The 15,917-nt window shown below is 45.5% G+C and overlaps 1 protein-coding gene across 2 annotated transcripts in view; it reads right to left on the bottom strand.

Annotated features, from left to right (window-relative positions):
* Positions 1 to 1,723: 1,723 nt before the first annotated feature.
* The window catches only part of LOC125007781 (protocadherin Fat 4), a 114,468-nt gene continuing 100,274 nt past the window's right edge, over positions 1,724 to 15,917 (bottom strand). For both annotated transcript variants that reach the window (XM_047584581.1, XM_047584582.1), the window contains 6 exons: positions 15,635 to 15,720; positions 13,914 to 14,093; positions 13,292 to 13,416; positions 11,096 to 11,313; positions 7,130 to 7,391; positions 1,724 to 4,946 (listed from right to left, as the gene is read on the bottom strand). In XM_047584581.1, the coding sequence (XP_047440537.1) occupies positions 3,037 to 4,946; positions 7,130 to 7,391; positions 11,096 to 11,313; positions 13,292 to 13,416; positions 13,914 to 14,093; positions 15,635 to 15,720 (2,781 nt within the window). In that variant the 3' untranslated portion in view covers positions 1,724 to 3,036. The remainder of the gene's footprint in view (positions 4,947 to 7,129; positions 7,392 to 11,095; positions 11,314 to 13,291; positions 13,417 to 13,913; positions 14,094 to 15,634; positions 15,721 to 15,917) is intronic.

Raw genomic sequence — 15,917 nt, 5'->3', positions numbered from 1 at the left:
CGCTTTAAAGACCCCAGATCTACCCACCCCTCCCCCGACACACAAACTGTCTATTGTAATTTAATGATGTCTATATATATTTATTTATTGATATTTGATGACCTCTCTCTATATATTATTGTTTTCATGTTTATTTTGTTGCAGTTTGTATTTCATCCCAATTTTTTAGTTCATTGTAATGTGACCTTGAGGTTCCGAAAGACGCTTATGAGTAAAAGGTGTTATTATTGTTATTATTATTATCAGTGTAAATGTGCCAGACTTAGCACAAATGCTAACACATCAATGTTGATTAATGTGCATTGTCTCAATTCAATAAACTAATACTTATAATAACATTTCAAGTAAAATCAAGCCTCCATCAGAATCAGGCAGTGAGAGAAATGTGAATTATTATAATTTTTTTTAATCCAATTACTACGTACAAGCTCTTTCTGGAGGAGGAAAGTCTTTCTCAGCTCAGATGTCGGAGAAACCCTTGAGTCAACATGGAAACCATCTTAATGGGAATTGTGTTCTGATGAATTCAGCGTATTAAAAGGAAAAAACGGCGAGTCAGCACTCCTCCATGGGAAATCCACCGCCGCCTCGTTCACACCTTCATTCGAGAAGAAATGTGGAGACCTGCAAAACACATTACGGCTGACTGATGTAACGAAGCTTGCACATGATTACTTCGCGTCGCGGCTTTCCAACACGGGGATTGCAACCGTGGCAGCGTGCTCCTTGTTGTATTATAACGTCATTACCGACACAAAGAGCTTATTGCTTAGTGAAATAACAGGCATCCCAGTTGACAGGAATAACATATGCTGTGTTTTCTTATAGGCCATGTCCTATAATGTAACACGCAATGTTCGCACTTAGGATATATGCTGCAATTAATCCTTAAACACATCATAAGCTGCTTGGTGAAGTCCAGCAGCCATCTGGATAATATCCAAAAACAGTGAAAAGGGGAACACGCCCCCCACGCCGCCACCCGCCGCTGCTACCACCCTGCCCCCGAGAAAATCAGGAAGACAGATTCATGTCAGTCCTCGTGAGTGTTTCAGATCTGAGCACGCCGCAGAACAATGCGGCCTTTCAGTGCACGCGCTCACCTACAGAGAGGAGGCGACGCTGTCTCTGCCTGACATCTTTCATTCCTTAAGTTTATTTGAATTCATCCCCTATCGTGTTATTATTATTATTGTGTCAGCATCGGAGCAGGACAGGCGTCTCTGAGAGGCTCCGGTCAACAGAGCTCCCTCCGCAGGGCCGAGCCCTCGTCGCGGTAATCCGGCCAGATTCAGACCGTCACTCTTCACCGGGTTCACGGCTCCCTGCGTTTTCTCTCGTGGCTTTTTCTTTTCTCCCCTCGATGATGGAGAAGATAAGCATGTTGCATGCCGAATTACTGAGCTTTGACAAAAAAAAAAAGAAAAAGAGGGGAGTTCTACTCAATAAGCCAGATGTAAATAATTGTTGAAAGCAATATAGGGCCCTGCGTCGCAGAGTCCGCTTTGTGTTTGGTTTGGCCGCGAGCAAAGGTGGCTCGGTTTCATTCGGGTCCTGAAATGCCTTTTTAAATGTTTGGTTCAGGCTCCAGTATTATTCAAAGACAACACAGAGCGAGGCCTAAGTACTGAATAATAAGTTACCACCCACCAAATGATTTTGTGAAGGACGTAATCTGAGCTTTAAGAGTACGTTTAAACGAGATGCAGAAAAAAAAAAAGACTTTTTAAATAAATACTTTTTTTTATTCTGTTATTGGCTTTTTACAGGTACAAAGCATACAGCATGTTATAGTTTTATCAAAAGTGGAAAATACTGATGTTACATATGTAACAAATGTAAAAAATAAGTCTTCAATCTTACTTTCCCCGAAAGTAAGGACATACATTTCAGCATATGAAAATATCCATAAAAACACAGCTTAAGTAATTTAAGTTAATAAACAGTACAAAAATGTAGAAACCATACATGTCAAAATAATGAACAAGGACACCAACAACATGATGAAAATGGCTCCACGATTACCCATGGATTAACAAAATGTACACAAGTTCATAGTGTTTTAGTTGGGGTGGGTTGGGGGTGGGGGGGTCGTGTTTACAGGATCATCAACATCATCATCAGCGTTGCCCGAGAAAACACTTGGCTGGTCAGAGAATGCGAAACAAACCCTTCCTCCTCCTCCTCCTGAACTTAGGCCAGAAAAACAGAAGAGGAGGAGAAGGTCTCTCCCAAACTGAAATCCTCAAATGTCTGTAAGGCAGGGGACTCGATTAAATCTTCACTCTTGGAGAGTTTAGCCAGTCTTCTGTGAGAAAACACGGCGGGACGAAGGCAGTCGCACAAGACAGAGGGGTGGGGGGGTGGGAGGGGGGTCATAACACTGCAATACCGTGCGAGCGAAGCGGTGCACTCACTTTCACACCGGGGGCCGCGTCCTGTCACCTACAGGTGCAGTCGGATCAAACACACATGCTTCCTTTCAAGTAAAATAAAATTCGACCCCTAGATAAAGTTTCTCTCTTGCTGAAATTCTCTTCCTGCGTGCGTTATCTACTCTTATCTCTCAGCTGCGAATGTGACAGAAGTTTTTTTTTTTTTTTTTTGGACACGAGAGAGAGAGGCAATACTGGTAATATGGAGCAGAAATGTTTGATCAAGATAACGTGAAAACGGAGCCTCGGACCCGCTAAATTGAATTCAGACAGGGATTTCTGCTTTTGAGCCTCTCGGTGTCATCGGATACGCCGTAACGAGGCCTCGGAGAGATGGAGTGCACAATTTGTACAGGTCGAACCCAGAAGAGGCTGGTAAACTATTCCAAGGTGGCAAATGACAAAAGCTGTCACTGTTTTCAGGTGTTTCTGCCTTACTGCATTGAAAGTCGTCTTTTTTATTTTGAGTAATGTAAAAAAAAAAAACAAAAAAAAAACACGAAGTCCAATGTTCTCTCAAAATATACAGTCTTTTTTCTTTTCTTTTTTTTTTTTAAAATGGAGAACATCACCATATTCTACAACACAGTAATAAATAGTCTCATACATATTGCTCAGCTTCTCCTTCGTTTAGGATAGTCACCGAGCCATCCCCACTGTTCATTTCAATGTCTTTTGCTGCCGCGTTCTCAGGGAGCAAGGCTAAGTCCTTGAACACATCTACATAATGTCCAAAGCCGGGGCCCCAGTTCAACAGATTGTCCCAGTTGAAGCCCCCGGCTTGCTGGCCCAGTTTGTGGGGCAGGGTGTAGTGCTGCTCGGTAGGAGGCATCTGGGCGACGCCAGGCCCTCCTTCCGCTCTCCGGCTCGAGTACCGCCTCTGCTTGAGCCTCCCGCCGTAGTCCTCGTCGTCGGCGTCGGACTCGTTGACTTGCGAGAGCTTGGGAACCCGGGAGCTGTAAGACACGGGTTTCTCCCGGTCGTACTCCATCTCCGAGCAGGTGAAGGAGTCGTGTGAGTCACTTTCCGAAGAGGACTCCGGGGCAGGGATGCCGTCGGCGGGATTGCGAACCCTTGACAGCGGCCTGCGGCAGTCCTCCTCCGAGCTGGAGCGCCCGTGGTCGGCGCTGCAGATGCTGGGGTTGCGCGGGCGCGGCGTGTTGAGCCGCTCCACCTCCTCGATGGACAGTCCCACGGGAGGCCCCGTCTCCAGGGGGATCTGCTCGATCGGCTGCTTCAGCCGGCTGCCGGGCCTGGAGGTGTGGCCGTGGCCGGCCATGGTCTGCGGACTCTTGCTGCGCCTCCCCAGCCGGGTGGCGTAGTTGAACATGGGTGGCGGTTGGCACATGTCGTTGTGCAGGTCGAGGGGGCTGCCCTCACGACGAGCGAGGTTGAGTTCTCTGGTTGGGGTGTTTCGGTAAAAAGAGGAGGGCTTGGTGAACGGGGCTGGGGAGTGTCTGGAGAGGGGGTTCGGGGTGGGGCAGGCTGAGTGGGAGTGGCTGAGCGGAGTGGACCTCAGCGCTTGCGTGTACTGAGGCTGGTAGGTGTAGCTCGTGGCTCCCAGGGGTAGCGGCGACTGTCTGGCGAAGCCCAGCGGGCTGTGTCTCTGGATGGAAAACTTCGGCGTGTGACTACGGAACTGCTTGTAGTGCTGGATGATGTCTGCATCTGAAGGGGCGATGCTGCTGGCGTTGTCTATATCGTAGTGTTCGATATCTGCTTCCGGGCCGTTGCAGGGGGCACAGGGCGCACTCGGGACCGTCTCATTGTTGTGGGGAATGTCTGTTTCGTCGTAGATCAGATAAGGGTTCTCCCTCTCGATGATGTCCGGTTTGGGGTTCCCCTCTGGCTGCTTCCGTACCGTCATGTCATCCCCGTACGGCGGGATGTTATCCGGGTCATCGAACGCCACATTTTCGCTACCCTTCTTCTTCTTCTTCTTCTTCTTCTCCTTGGGTTTCTTCTCCTTGGGCTCCTTTGGCACTTTGGTCTTGTTGCGATCCTTGCAGTGGTTGCACAGAATCAGGCTGAGCACCACCAGGGCGAGGACGGTGGCGCAGCTGCCGACGATAGCCGGCACCGCCCAGATGGGGAGGACCATGGTCTCCGCTGTGGGGCTGGGGCTGCACACAAATCCACCGTTATTGGCCGTGTTGCAGACGGTGCCCTGAGGGCACTGGACACCCAGGCAGGCCACCAAGGTCTCACAAGTCTTGCCTGTGTAGAACTCGGAGCAGACGCAGGTGAAACCCGAGCGGAGGTCCGGCACGCAGCTGCCTTGGTTCTGGCAGGGATTGGAAGCACAGTCTCCGGGAGAGACACACTGGTGTTCGTACCACTGGTTGACGCACATCAGGCCGTCCGGGCACGGGCTGCTCTCGCACACGTTGGGGCCCCTGCAGCCGATCTTGACGGACGAACTGGTCTTGGCTAAGGTGACGAGGCTGTGGTCTCCGGTGAACGGCAGGTTTTCCCCGTTGTACTTCACGTACGCCAGGCAGCCGTCAAAACCTGCGGAGGAGACGGGGAAAGAAAACCGGTTCAGATAACGAGAAACAGCCAACAGCAGCTAACAAGGACATAACAGCGGCCTGGAGGGGGAATCATTTCCGATTGCCACCAGACTGATGGTTTTTCAAAACGTCTCTCGACACCGGATCGCTTCCTCGTAAATAGCAGGAACTGGGAGCTATAATCAGAGCTAAAGGAATTTTGTTTAAATGGGTAATTGGTTCAAGCTTACGGAGCAAAAAAAAAAAAAAAAGTATAAAAATCCTCTTTGAAAGCTCCTCCTCCTCCTCAAAAAGAATAGAATCAATCACCAGCCAGTTTGAGAGAAGAAATATGAAATATTTTCTAATAGAGAATCCATCCTCAGAGGCATTATAGCTTCAAGACACGCATCTGTGTTGGATGAACGTCTCTGTATCTAATTCAATCTTTTGCTTTGTGTATTGCAGAACAGAACTGCCTCACCGATGTAAATAGGTTTTTATTGAATTTATCCCAGTGCAGATTAAATCCATTTGTGTCTTTTCATTAGCTCTTGAAAAGTGAGTACACAACAGAACACAATCGCACACAGACACACACACACACTACAGAGGGAGAATGAGAGAAAGAGGTAAGGGCTGGTTAACAGGCAGCCTGCCACGGACCTGCGTGCTGAGAATATGTTTGTTTTGAAATATGCCCCAGTCTCTGTGTAAAAGAGGTCAACAAATCATTCAAATTGCTCATTTTTACCATATTAGTCCATAGCATTAGGTTAGTTTTTCCCTCCCCTGATATTCAGAAATTTACTGTGTTGCATTACCTCCTTCTGGAAACCCTCGCCTTCACCTTTTACAAACTGTTCTCAGCTCAGGCTCGGAGATATCTGATCCGAGAATGAAAGCATGAAAACTAAAAGAGCCGATGGGTGAAAGAGAAAAGAGAGACGCCCTTAAAAAAAAGAAGAAAAAAAAAGGGGGACAGGCGTTCCAAGACGAAGTCAAATTAAATAAATATTAGTTATTTTGTCCATAAATGATACCCTGATAAAGAAACATTTATTCTACTACTGTAAATTAATGGCAGGTAAATCTCAGCGGTGTCAAATAGAAACAGATTTCAGGCCGGGTTCCTCTGAGTCTTGTTGGACGGCCACCAAATATGGTCAGCCGTGTAAGCAGCAGACTATTAACTCATTTGGGGAAAACATATTTAAACAAGAATGAAAAAAAAAAAAAAAAGTGTGCAGGATTTACAGTATGAGGGATCACAGGTCTCATACATGTGCTCCGCTCACATGTAGCGCAGGCTTCTGCAATCAGAAGAGGTTTCCGTAATCTGTAAATTACTAATGTAATGGCTGTGTTTTTACAGAGGGCAAAGAGGAGGTTCCTTTCTTGGTCAAACCGCAGTTTTTTTTTTTTTTTTCACATGTACATTCACACACACACACACGAGTATAAATATAGAACGCTTTCAACAAGGGTTTCGCTGAGAGTTTGAGATCTTCTAGCTGTAAATGTGTTTTATGTCATAACAATATAAAAACCGAGTGTTTTCTTTAGAAATTATTTCTTAAAAGGGTAAAAAAAAAAAAAAAAAAAGGACGCCTGAGATAATATTTAGATCACGACGAAACTAAAATTGGCTCAGGAACCTCTTAGGGCTTACAGATAGCATATGAAGATGGAGCTACTCCAATATTTCACTTTCACCCCTCAGAGATTAAACCACTGAGCCTCCAGACGATTAGTAGGTGTTAGTGATGCTGAAATGTCAATACGTAAGCTCTAAAATCAAATCTAAAACCAAAATATCGATACTTCAGTCATTGAAGGTGAACAAAACAAACCTTGTGAAACACCTCAGGTTAAACCACAACACAGAATATGAGGCATTTATGATGAGGAGGACAGAAGAGGAGAGAACAGGGTCACAATTAAGATGCAAGTTTTCATTTTATAGTAGTTCTTAATAGTTAATGTCCCAATGTCCCAACAATTTTATTGTTTGAAACATCATTTTCACATATTTTGTATGATTGTGTCTGTTGTATTAGCTCGGCTATATAGTAAATGAAGGTACGATTTGTAACACACTACTTATTTTAGGTTTACCTGACACATTTGGGTGTATTTACAAAAAGTATTAGTACCGTTGGTATGGAACAGAACCAGTAGGAGGGAAGAACCGAGTCTCACCTGCTCCGGTTTTCTGCTGCGCGGGTCCGGGCGGGATCCCTCCGAGGGCGAAGGTCAAAACGTCGAGCCCTCCGAAGTCCTGGGTGGGGTGCTGGATGACCCTGTGGTAGTCGTGGTCCACGTGGAGCACGGTGGTGGAGCCGTTCTTGACCAGGTGGAGGGTGTGCCACTGGCCGTCCGAGAGCACGGCGTCCGCCACGGTGCGCTCCACCTTCCCGCCGACGCCGGCGTCCGAGATGTACTGGATGTTGCCGTTCCTCAGCTGGGGAGAAGGAGAAGGAGCGGCGGGATCAGCACGCGTCGCGTCATGGATTCAGAGACGCTCGTAACTCTTAACTTGTGGCGAATGATGTTCTCTGTGGTGAGTCTACGCAAACGAGTGTTAAAACTGCAGCTTTTCACATTAAGCAATCATGTCAGCGTCGACCATGACCAATGAGAGGAGGCCTCCGCCACAAAACTACCACCACCACAGTGACTTCAGTCTGTTGAGGTCAGTGACTGAAAAACAACAAAAAAAAAAAAAAAAGGCAGCTCGGCGCTTGTAAATCGTAGCTCCCGCTGGGAAACATCGCACTTAATCACATTCTCGTGTGTGTTTGTGTGCAGCTAATGCCACCGAGCTGCACGATGATCAACAACAAATTTCTCGGGTGGGGTGAAATACGCTCGTGCCCGCTGGAGACAGGCCTTCAGAGGGGAGGAAGGGACAGAGTGCATCTTTAAAACAAATCAATCACGCTCACGTTGGCGCGGACGACAAATTTTGTGGCTTACTGACGCGGCGTATGGTAATCTCATGTGTTCTCGCAGCTTCGATGGAAAAGTAATCCCGATCTCCTCCCTTTCCAAAGACTCCAAAAAATCAGCAATGATAAGTAGCTTCCGGAAGGGCTGATTTAAAATGGGAGAAGCGGAAACTCGTCCCTGCCAAAGAATACTGAGTGGCCCGAAGCTGGAAAACCAATCATGGTCTTTATCTATTAAACATATTTCTCTCTCTGTCTCTCTCTTTTTTTTTTTTTTTAATATCTCAGTTTATGTAGTTCTTTCTCTCAACATATGTAAAGACACTGTATGTATTCCCTCATCGCTCTTTCTTTTTTCCCCCTTTCTTCCTTTTTTTTTTTTTTTTTTTTTTAAGGTTTCATAAAACTTATAATACGTTTTCTGGACTCCTTAGAAAGCCGTGATGGTGATTTGATGAGCACCAGGAGCTGCTCGGAGCCGGAAGGCAAAGTCATAAGAGGGAGAGGGGCCCGATGCTAAAGCGGGACGGGGCTGACGGTGCTGAGAGTGCAGGGTGTCTGAAAGGAAAATTGAAGAGGATGAATGAGTGTTTGGGCCTCTTTGGGCAGCTGCCCAAGATCAGTCAGAGGAGAGGAGAGAGGAGGGGAGGGGAGGGGGGCTGAGAGAGGAGAAAAGAGGAATGGGACTAAAGGGAGGCGTCTCAGAAAGGCCCATGTAGTTTTTCTATAGTTTATACTAGGAGAGAGTAAAAAATGTACAGATGCACATGCAGATGTGTTTGGTTTTGGTTAACGGTGGCTCTATGAGCAAAACTTGTTCACTTTGATTGAGTAATTCACGTCTTAACTGGGAAAATGTTAAGAAGACGAATGTCAAGTCAACGTCCTGGACCTGAAGCAAGAAGTTCATGTGAGGAAAACCAACCGACATCTCAAAAGTGGAGCGATTCTGGACTGAGGAACGGGCTAAAATTCCGGCTGATCAGCAGTTACAGGACATGGAGGCTTTTTTCTCATTCCGATTGAAGGTTTCACGTCAACTGTTTCCACGTGAGGTGATCTATTCTGGTCTGATGTTTACATGAACCTCTACTTTTAATCTGAACGGCTGCTTTACAGACGTGTGACACATCGATGAAAACATCATGTGACTGATCAAAGATGGAGGTCTCTCGTCTAATGAGCTGTAGTTGCTGTTGTTTTTACGGTTTTATTATTTAAGCAACATCTTGATTTGGAAAGTTTATCCACTTTTGCTAGTGTGCTGTTTAGCCTTATCTACCATAAAACGGCCATAAAACGGGTGGACAAAGATGGAAAGCTGCCGGACCCTGACAGTCGATATGTACGTGTGTGGCACACTTTAAATTACGATGCTAACGTTAGCTAATGTAAGTTGTCAAAGTTTTTTGTTATAATGTTAAAAATCCAAAATTCATGTTAAAAAGTCAAAGCAGTGAATGTTGATGCTGAAGTGACAGTAGGTAACAACAGCAAAGTGACGTTACTGTGAAGCGTTTTTTTTTTTTTTTTTTTTAATAAAACTTAACGTTGGCTAAGCTTTATGCTGTATTTATGTCATGACTAATTCATTTAAGATTATGAATGATTATGAACAGATGTCACCTGTCTGCCTGGCTAACGTTAGCCAGTTCATTTGCTTTCCGGCCGACAAATGCTAGCAACACGAAATAAACACTGACTTGTATTTACCGCAAGTGGATTGTCCAAATTGGGGCGTGGCCTAATTTGCTACTCTCTTCTATAGCAGCCAGTCTTCAAGGTTTTCCAGAAATTCCGAATGTGTTCCAATGAACTTTTAATGGACCTTTTTAAAGTTCCATGTTTCTATGTTGTCTTTTTTTTTGCCATATTGTGCGATAACATCTAGTTCTTTCAGAGAACAAATTTTCCAGTTAAGGAAACGTCACTCGAACATCACTGAGCATTTACAGAGCATTTACAGAGCATGCTCAGACAGAACGGAGCCTGACTTTATTCAGATTCATTACATGACTTTAGGTCAGTTTGGGAAAAGGAACATTCTACCCCGGTTTGGGTTGATTCCTATTGAAGTGTTCATATGGAGCTTTTTCATTTTCATCCCCTTTCATTCACTTTTAAACCGATTGTAATCAGAATATTTGACTCCACGTAAACCCAGCTACTGAAAACAAGGGTCCTTTTACACTTTTTACTTTTTCACCACACAGATTAGTACAAATGGTGAAACTTCCTAAAGAATAAATGAACATCTGTCTATTTCCAGAACTGTTTTGAGTCTATGCAGAAATCTAGAAACTGATGTTTTGAGGCATGTGAAAACATACGACAATCACTGTTGAGCTTTCTGCTGCAAATACAAAACAAGTACAACATTATTTTTTTCACTGACAACAGAAGGTGACCAACCACATTTTCAGCGTTGCTGTCCTCATGGATTCCAGCTTCGTTCATCTATTCAAACTTCCTGGTTGATTTTTTTATTTTTTTTGTTTCTGATTGGGACAGTCTGGCTTATATTTACTCTGATTACTAATGGGGTAATAACGCTGCCAACGTCTCTGTAGTCACAAATTGTGCTTAACCCGCAAATTTCGACACAACATCTGTCAGACATATAGGCCGTTCATGTCTCCTCAGATGAACTCAAATGAGACGAAGCCGGAGTGCGCGGTTCTTCATCAAAACAGAATTTAAATAAATCAGTCCCTCGGGTTGAAGCCACTTTGTGCGCACGTGTTCCCATTGTCACAATGTCTCAAATTCCGATTTAAATCAACCGATGATTCCGATCACATCGCGATCCTCCTCTGGACCTCGCCGATGGATGCGGTTTGCACGAGATTTGTGATGCAAATGCAATGCTTGTATAGAAATCAGTGTTCCATTAATTCTCAAGTGGAAGCCCTGATCTTTTATTCACCGCAGCTAAACAGATCCAGGCCATTATTTGTTAGAGACAGGCCTTTCTTCCTCCCTCCCCTCCGCTGATTTTTATTTCTTTGTTTATTACCGAGCAGCCTCCAGCTTTTCTGATCCCATTTGCTCCTTATTTAGTGTTCACAAATGCAACTTAATATTTCCTACACCGAACATCTCTGATGGATCAAAAGCTCGAGCTGGAAGGCTTTTATTGTGAAACATCAAGCAGAAAAACAGTTGATCATGAAAATTTCTGGTTAAACGAATACATTTTTGTGCGTCCGCCTCTCACCTTGACCGTGGTGTAGTTGCTGCTCTCCTGCACGTGCAGCAGAGTGCCGCTCTTGCTGCGCGTCCTGAACTTCACCTCCAAGCTGCTGGGAGCGGCGGGGTCGGGGGTCGTGCCCGGGAGGGAGCGCCTCAGCAGGACGTCGCGCTTGGGGCCCTGCTTCAGGGAGTAGTCCAGGCGGCCGGTGCCGTCCAGAGACAGGGCAGTGTCCGCCGTCATGTCTGGGAGGGGGGGGAAGCGAAGAACAGCGGAGAATATCCAGAGTTCAGCTTTTATAGGCCATTTTAAAACTTGCATTTCCACTGCTTTCCTGGCCAAGAGTCGGGTTCAAAATGATTTTCCTAATCCGACTGCCATGAGCGCGAGCAGGTCCTCACCAAAAGGTTACAAATATCTTCCCCTATCTGAGGGATGTAGGTCAGAGAAGTTCCTATCTATCTATGTAAACATTAAACTAATTATATGACAGGACAAAATGTTTTAAAGCTGCACGTAATACTTACAAGCTACTAATAAATGGACAGCGTATCAGTCGATAACGGGTAAGTGTCTTTAATAAAGTCTCATTTTCCCTTAAAGATTAATCTATATAAACCTAATGAAAAGCAACGCTTGCTGATATATGGTGAGAATATCAGTAGAAAGTTAATAAAAGTCTGAAACAAGTTTAGATAAGCGGAGAACTCAGCTGAAGTCCATAAATCTTTAATGTAGTCTCCCTGAAAGAGTAATAGAAATGACTGCAGTCATTTCTATTAAGGGCGTGTTTCTCCCCCTCCTCCTGTTGTTTGTTTTGCCGCTCATTTAAAATGCCATTAAAGTTACCGAACAGAGCAGCGCTGCGCTCAGATCAGATTGGCTGTAATGAAATTTGTCGTCCCTTTGCATTAAAAGAGAACTGAGCCAGAACCGTCAAATTCGTTAGAGTTTAATTCAATCAGGAGTAAAGACGTGTGCACATTTTCTGACCTAAAAGCGGTCGATAGGAGCAACACAGTCTGCGCCGTTCACTTGGATTAGATACTTGGACAATAGTGAGACGGTAAAGGCCTGTGAGCACCTTCCCAGCTGGAGATGATGTTAGAAATGAACTTTCCAGCTGAGATACACCGACCAGGCATAACATTATGACCACCCTCTTGATACTGTCCTCATCCTCCTGATGGGCCTTCTGTTGTTAGTGGGGGTCTTGAGGGGAGGGGCCTCTGTGGATCTAGTGAATTTGGAGGCCAGGTCAACACCTTGTGCTGTTTTTCATGTTTTTAATTCTTTTTAGTTGTTCCTAAATGTTTTTGTGTGGAAGGGGGGTACATATCTAAGTAACATCCATGCAAATAATTGCCAGGTCCAAAAGTTTCCCAGCAGAACACTGAATTGTCACAAGATGGTCGATGCTCAGTATGATAAACTTGATAAAACTTGGGGACCTTTCTGGATTTCCCCGTGTGTTTCCTGACTTTATGCTTAGTATTTTTGTTTCTACACTGTTGCTGCTGCTGGAGCTACACCTGTCTGGTTGTTATTGTGTCTCAACAAGTCTGAAATCCTGTCGGTGGCTTTTCGTTGCCACTAAATTGTGACTCTCCAAACAGACATGGTTTAAAATGTACATTTACACCACGTGGCACCACTGGAATTATTACTGCTGTAATCTTTCCAACTTATTTCATGTCAGTCACTGCACCTCTATGTATTGTGCTCCTGTGTTTCTTTTTCCAGAACACCATGCACGCTCCATTTGTATTACAAGAAAATTACTTTTTTTTTTTTTTTTCCCCTCTTCGCCATAAAGCAAACCAGCTGATTTCCTGCAAAATCGAACCTGATGGCAAACAGAAAAGTTCCCGCTTTCCTCATTAACGACCTTGTTTGCTGCCAGAAGTAATCGGAAAGTTTTGAAATAAGTGTGGTGGTAATTACCGGAGTCAATGCTAAACATCGGGTCGCACCTTACACAGTAGCTTGAAGTTTGTTGCGGCTTCCGTGAGCCCCACAGGCTCCTCTGTCCCTTTATTTTTAGCTCTCTGATGTTGAAATAAACACACAAGATAATGCACTGAGGAGGCGCTGTGGCCTATATCGAGCTCCGTGGTGCAGTCTGATGACTCATGGGCCGTGAATCATAAATAATCATGATAGAATATTCCTTAGTAAGTGCAGCCTCAGCAGAAAAGAGACACTTCAAAGGAATATACTTACACTTCTCACAGAACTTGCCAGTGAAGCCCTCCATGCACTGGCACTGCTGCCAGGACCAGTGGTCCAAACAGGTTCCCCCGTGTCTGCAGGGGCTGGCGGTGCAGGCTCCTTCCAGTCTCGGACATCTACAGACACAACGATACACAAACTGACAATCAGACAGTCAGCTTGACAAGTCAGTACCGCACAGTCGGCAGCCGGGGGGGTCCGCCAGAAAAAGAAACTCCAAAAACAGGAGCAGATGAGATGTGATTTCTCTCCCTGTGCACTGATACAAAAAAAAATCCCATAAAGAACCCCAGAGAATTAGCATATTAAAAGATCTGTCCTCGCCTCACTATTCACCAGCAGGACAGAAAAGGAAAAAAAAAAATGTCTCTGGAATTCTGCAATTGGTTTCCCCCGTCAAAAAAAAAAAAATCTCCCATTGGTGTTTTTAAAAAAACAAAAAAAAAACATCTTTTTAAAAACTCCCGGGAGAGTTTGAAAGTGTGAACAGATGTCCCACAGCGAGAGTCGAGGAGGTTAGGGAAGACAGACAGATGGGACCAAGAGACGGAGAGAGAGGCTAAAAGAGGGAGTAAAAGAAAAGGGGGAGGGAGGCGGGGAGGGTGGCACGGACCTGTCAAGGATGCCACGCGATGCCAGCGCCTGACTGGGCTCCAGCGGGCGGCCGTTGACGGCGAACTCCATGATGCAGCCGATGAAGTCGTGGGTGGCGACCTGACCGCGCCGATGAAGGACAGGTTCTATTGACCTGACGCCTCCCACCGAGAGCCTGTTGGGCTGCACGTCCAGGATCCTGCACACACACACACACACACACACACACACACACACACATGAGGACACATGAACAAAGGCCGAACCGCGTGCGGACACAAAAGCACGTATGCGAGGAGATTTCACAAACGCGTTGCGAGAGGTTTTTCGAGGGACGCCGTGGGTCAGCGGGTTTCACAACGCGGCCCCCGAGACCCTCACAAAATAAACCTTTTGAGACCTCCGCGGCCCCGCCGTCATCTGCCAAATCTCTCTCGCACATGCACACAAACACAAGGCAAAAAACGCGCACGGTCTCGGGTTTTCACCCCACAAGGCCTGGCTCAGAGGTGTCCGTGTGCGGAGGCGATGATCGGACGGTAATTTAATGAAGGTTTGCGTCACACACACGAGTCAAAATTGAAGTCATCGGTTACAAATGCACAATATGTAATATCACTGCAAAAATATGCAAGCGAAAGAACAATTAATACACATTCACAACAAGCTCGAGATCATAAAAATAATAAGATTTTACTTTTAATTGTCTTTTTTATGCTCCTAAAATATCTGATTGCAAATAAAAAGCCTGATTCAGTGAAGATGATTTTGTTAAAATCCAGAGGGAATTTAAATTTTCAAGGTTTTGCTAAATGAACACTGTGTATGTGTATGTTCTGTCGCTCATCCAGGTCACGGTTTATCCGAGACAAAGCAACAACCGAAGGCATCTGGCCTCGGACGAGCTGCGAAGACTCATCCAAGCGGCGTCTTCGGTTCAAGCAGAGGACACTGCCCAGGTTAATGTAGACAACATCCTCCAGTTACAGAGGATCCGGTCATCAAGAGACCTGAGTCATGTGCGTTTCAGATGTGCATCGCCCACAGATGTTCTAAATAAAAAATCGAGCGCAGTCGAATGGGCCGGTGCGCGGTGATCTCCATCCAAAACGGATCACCTTTGGCGTGTGGTGGGACGGGAGATCAGCAACGTGGACGCGCAGCCAACAAAGTCTGCAGTGACGCTATCATGTCAACACACGGTCCAAAGTCTCTGAGAAGAGTTTCCAGGACTTATCTGATGGCTCTTATCAGACTTTCTTCTAATCTTTTGCTCTATTAAATCATTTAATTTGGACATTAAGGTGTTAAGAGGTTAAATTATTCATTAAGAAACAAGAGAGTCTGAGTAAAAACTGGCAGACGTGCAAGCTGTGGTCAGAGGTGATATGTAGACGTCGCTATGTTTAATTCATCTGGAGCCAGAAGCGTTGGAAGAACCTCGTCATTGTGTGTTTAATTAACCTGATTGTGTTCTGCTGATTCACTGCATTAAAGGGTTGTTGTCGGTTCAGAGTGCAGCTTCAACAGCTGTGGGAAATTAGGCAAATATGCTCATACCAGACACATAAACCCGCTTTCCATTACATTTCCCAGTCTTGAAACATTATTCTTGGAGTTTTCCAGGAGTTGGAAGTGAAGCTCTCAACAGTGTTGTCATGTTTACAGTTTGGACGGATCACGGAGACAGCTGCTTCGGTCGAGCTGTGGGCCGCTGAGCGTTTCGGGCGGTTTTCTTACCAGTCGGTGTGGACGGCCACGTTGCTCACGGCGCAGTAGCCCGGTTCCTGGTCGTCGCCACACAGGTCAACGGTCAGGGATGCGGCCTAGGTGATGACAAGAGCAATAGCTGTGAGGTTGCACTGACTCAGATGATAATTGTTCTTGGAGGAAGGAGCATTTTTAAAACCGTAAACGCCAAAAAAGCTGCGCCGCTGCCAGTGGTGGAGGTCTGGATGAGCTAGCGGATGTCTAATACGCACAATCAGATGTATGAATGGTCTTCATAAAAAAAAAAGGTTAA

Source organism: Mugil cephalus, chromosome 5, assembly GCF_022458985.1.
Source record: "Mugil cephalus isolate CIBA_MC_2020 chromosome 5, CIBA_Mcephalus_1.1, whole genome shotgun sequence".
NCBI classification, from domain to species: Eukaryota; Metazoa; Chordata; class Actinopteri; order Mugiliformes; family Mugilidae; genus Mugil; species Mugil cephalus.
The sequence above is the reverse complement of the archived record's forward strand: the minus strand, read 5'-3'. Positions and strand labels throughout refer to the sequence as shown.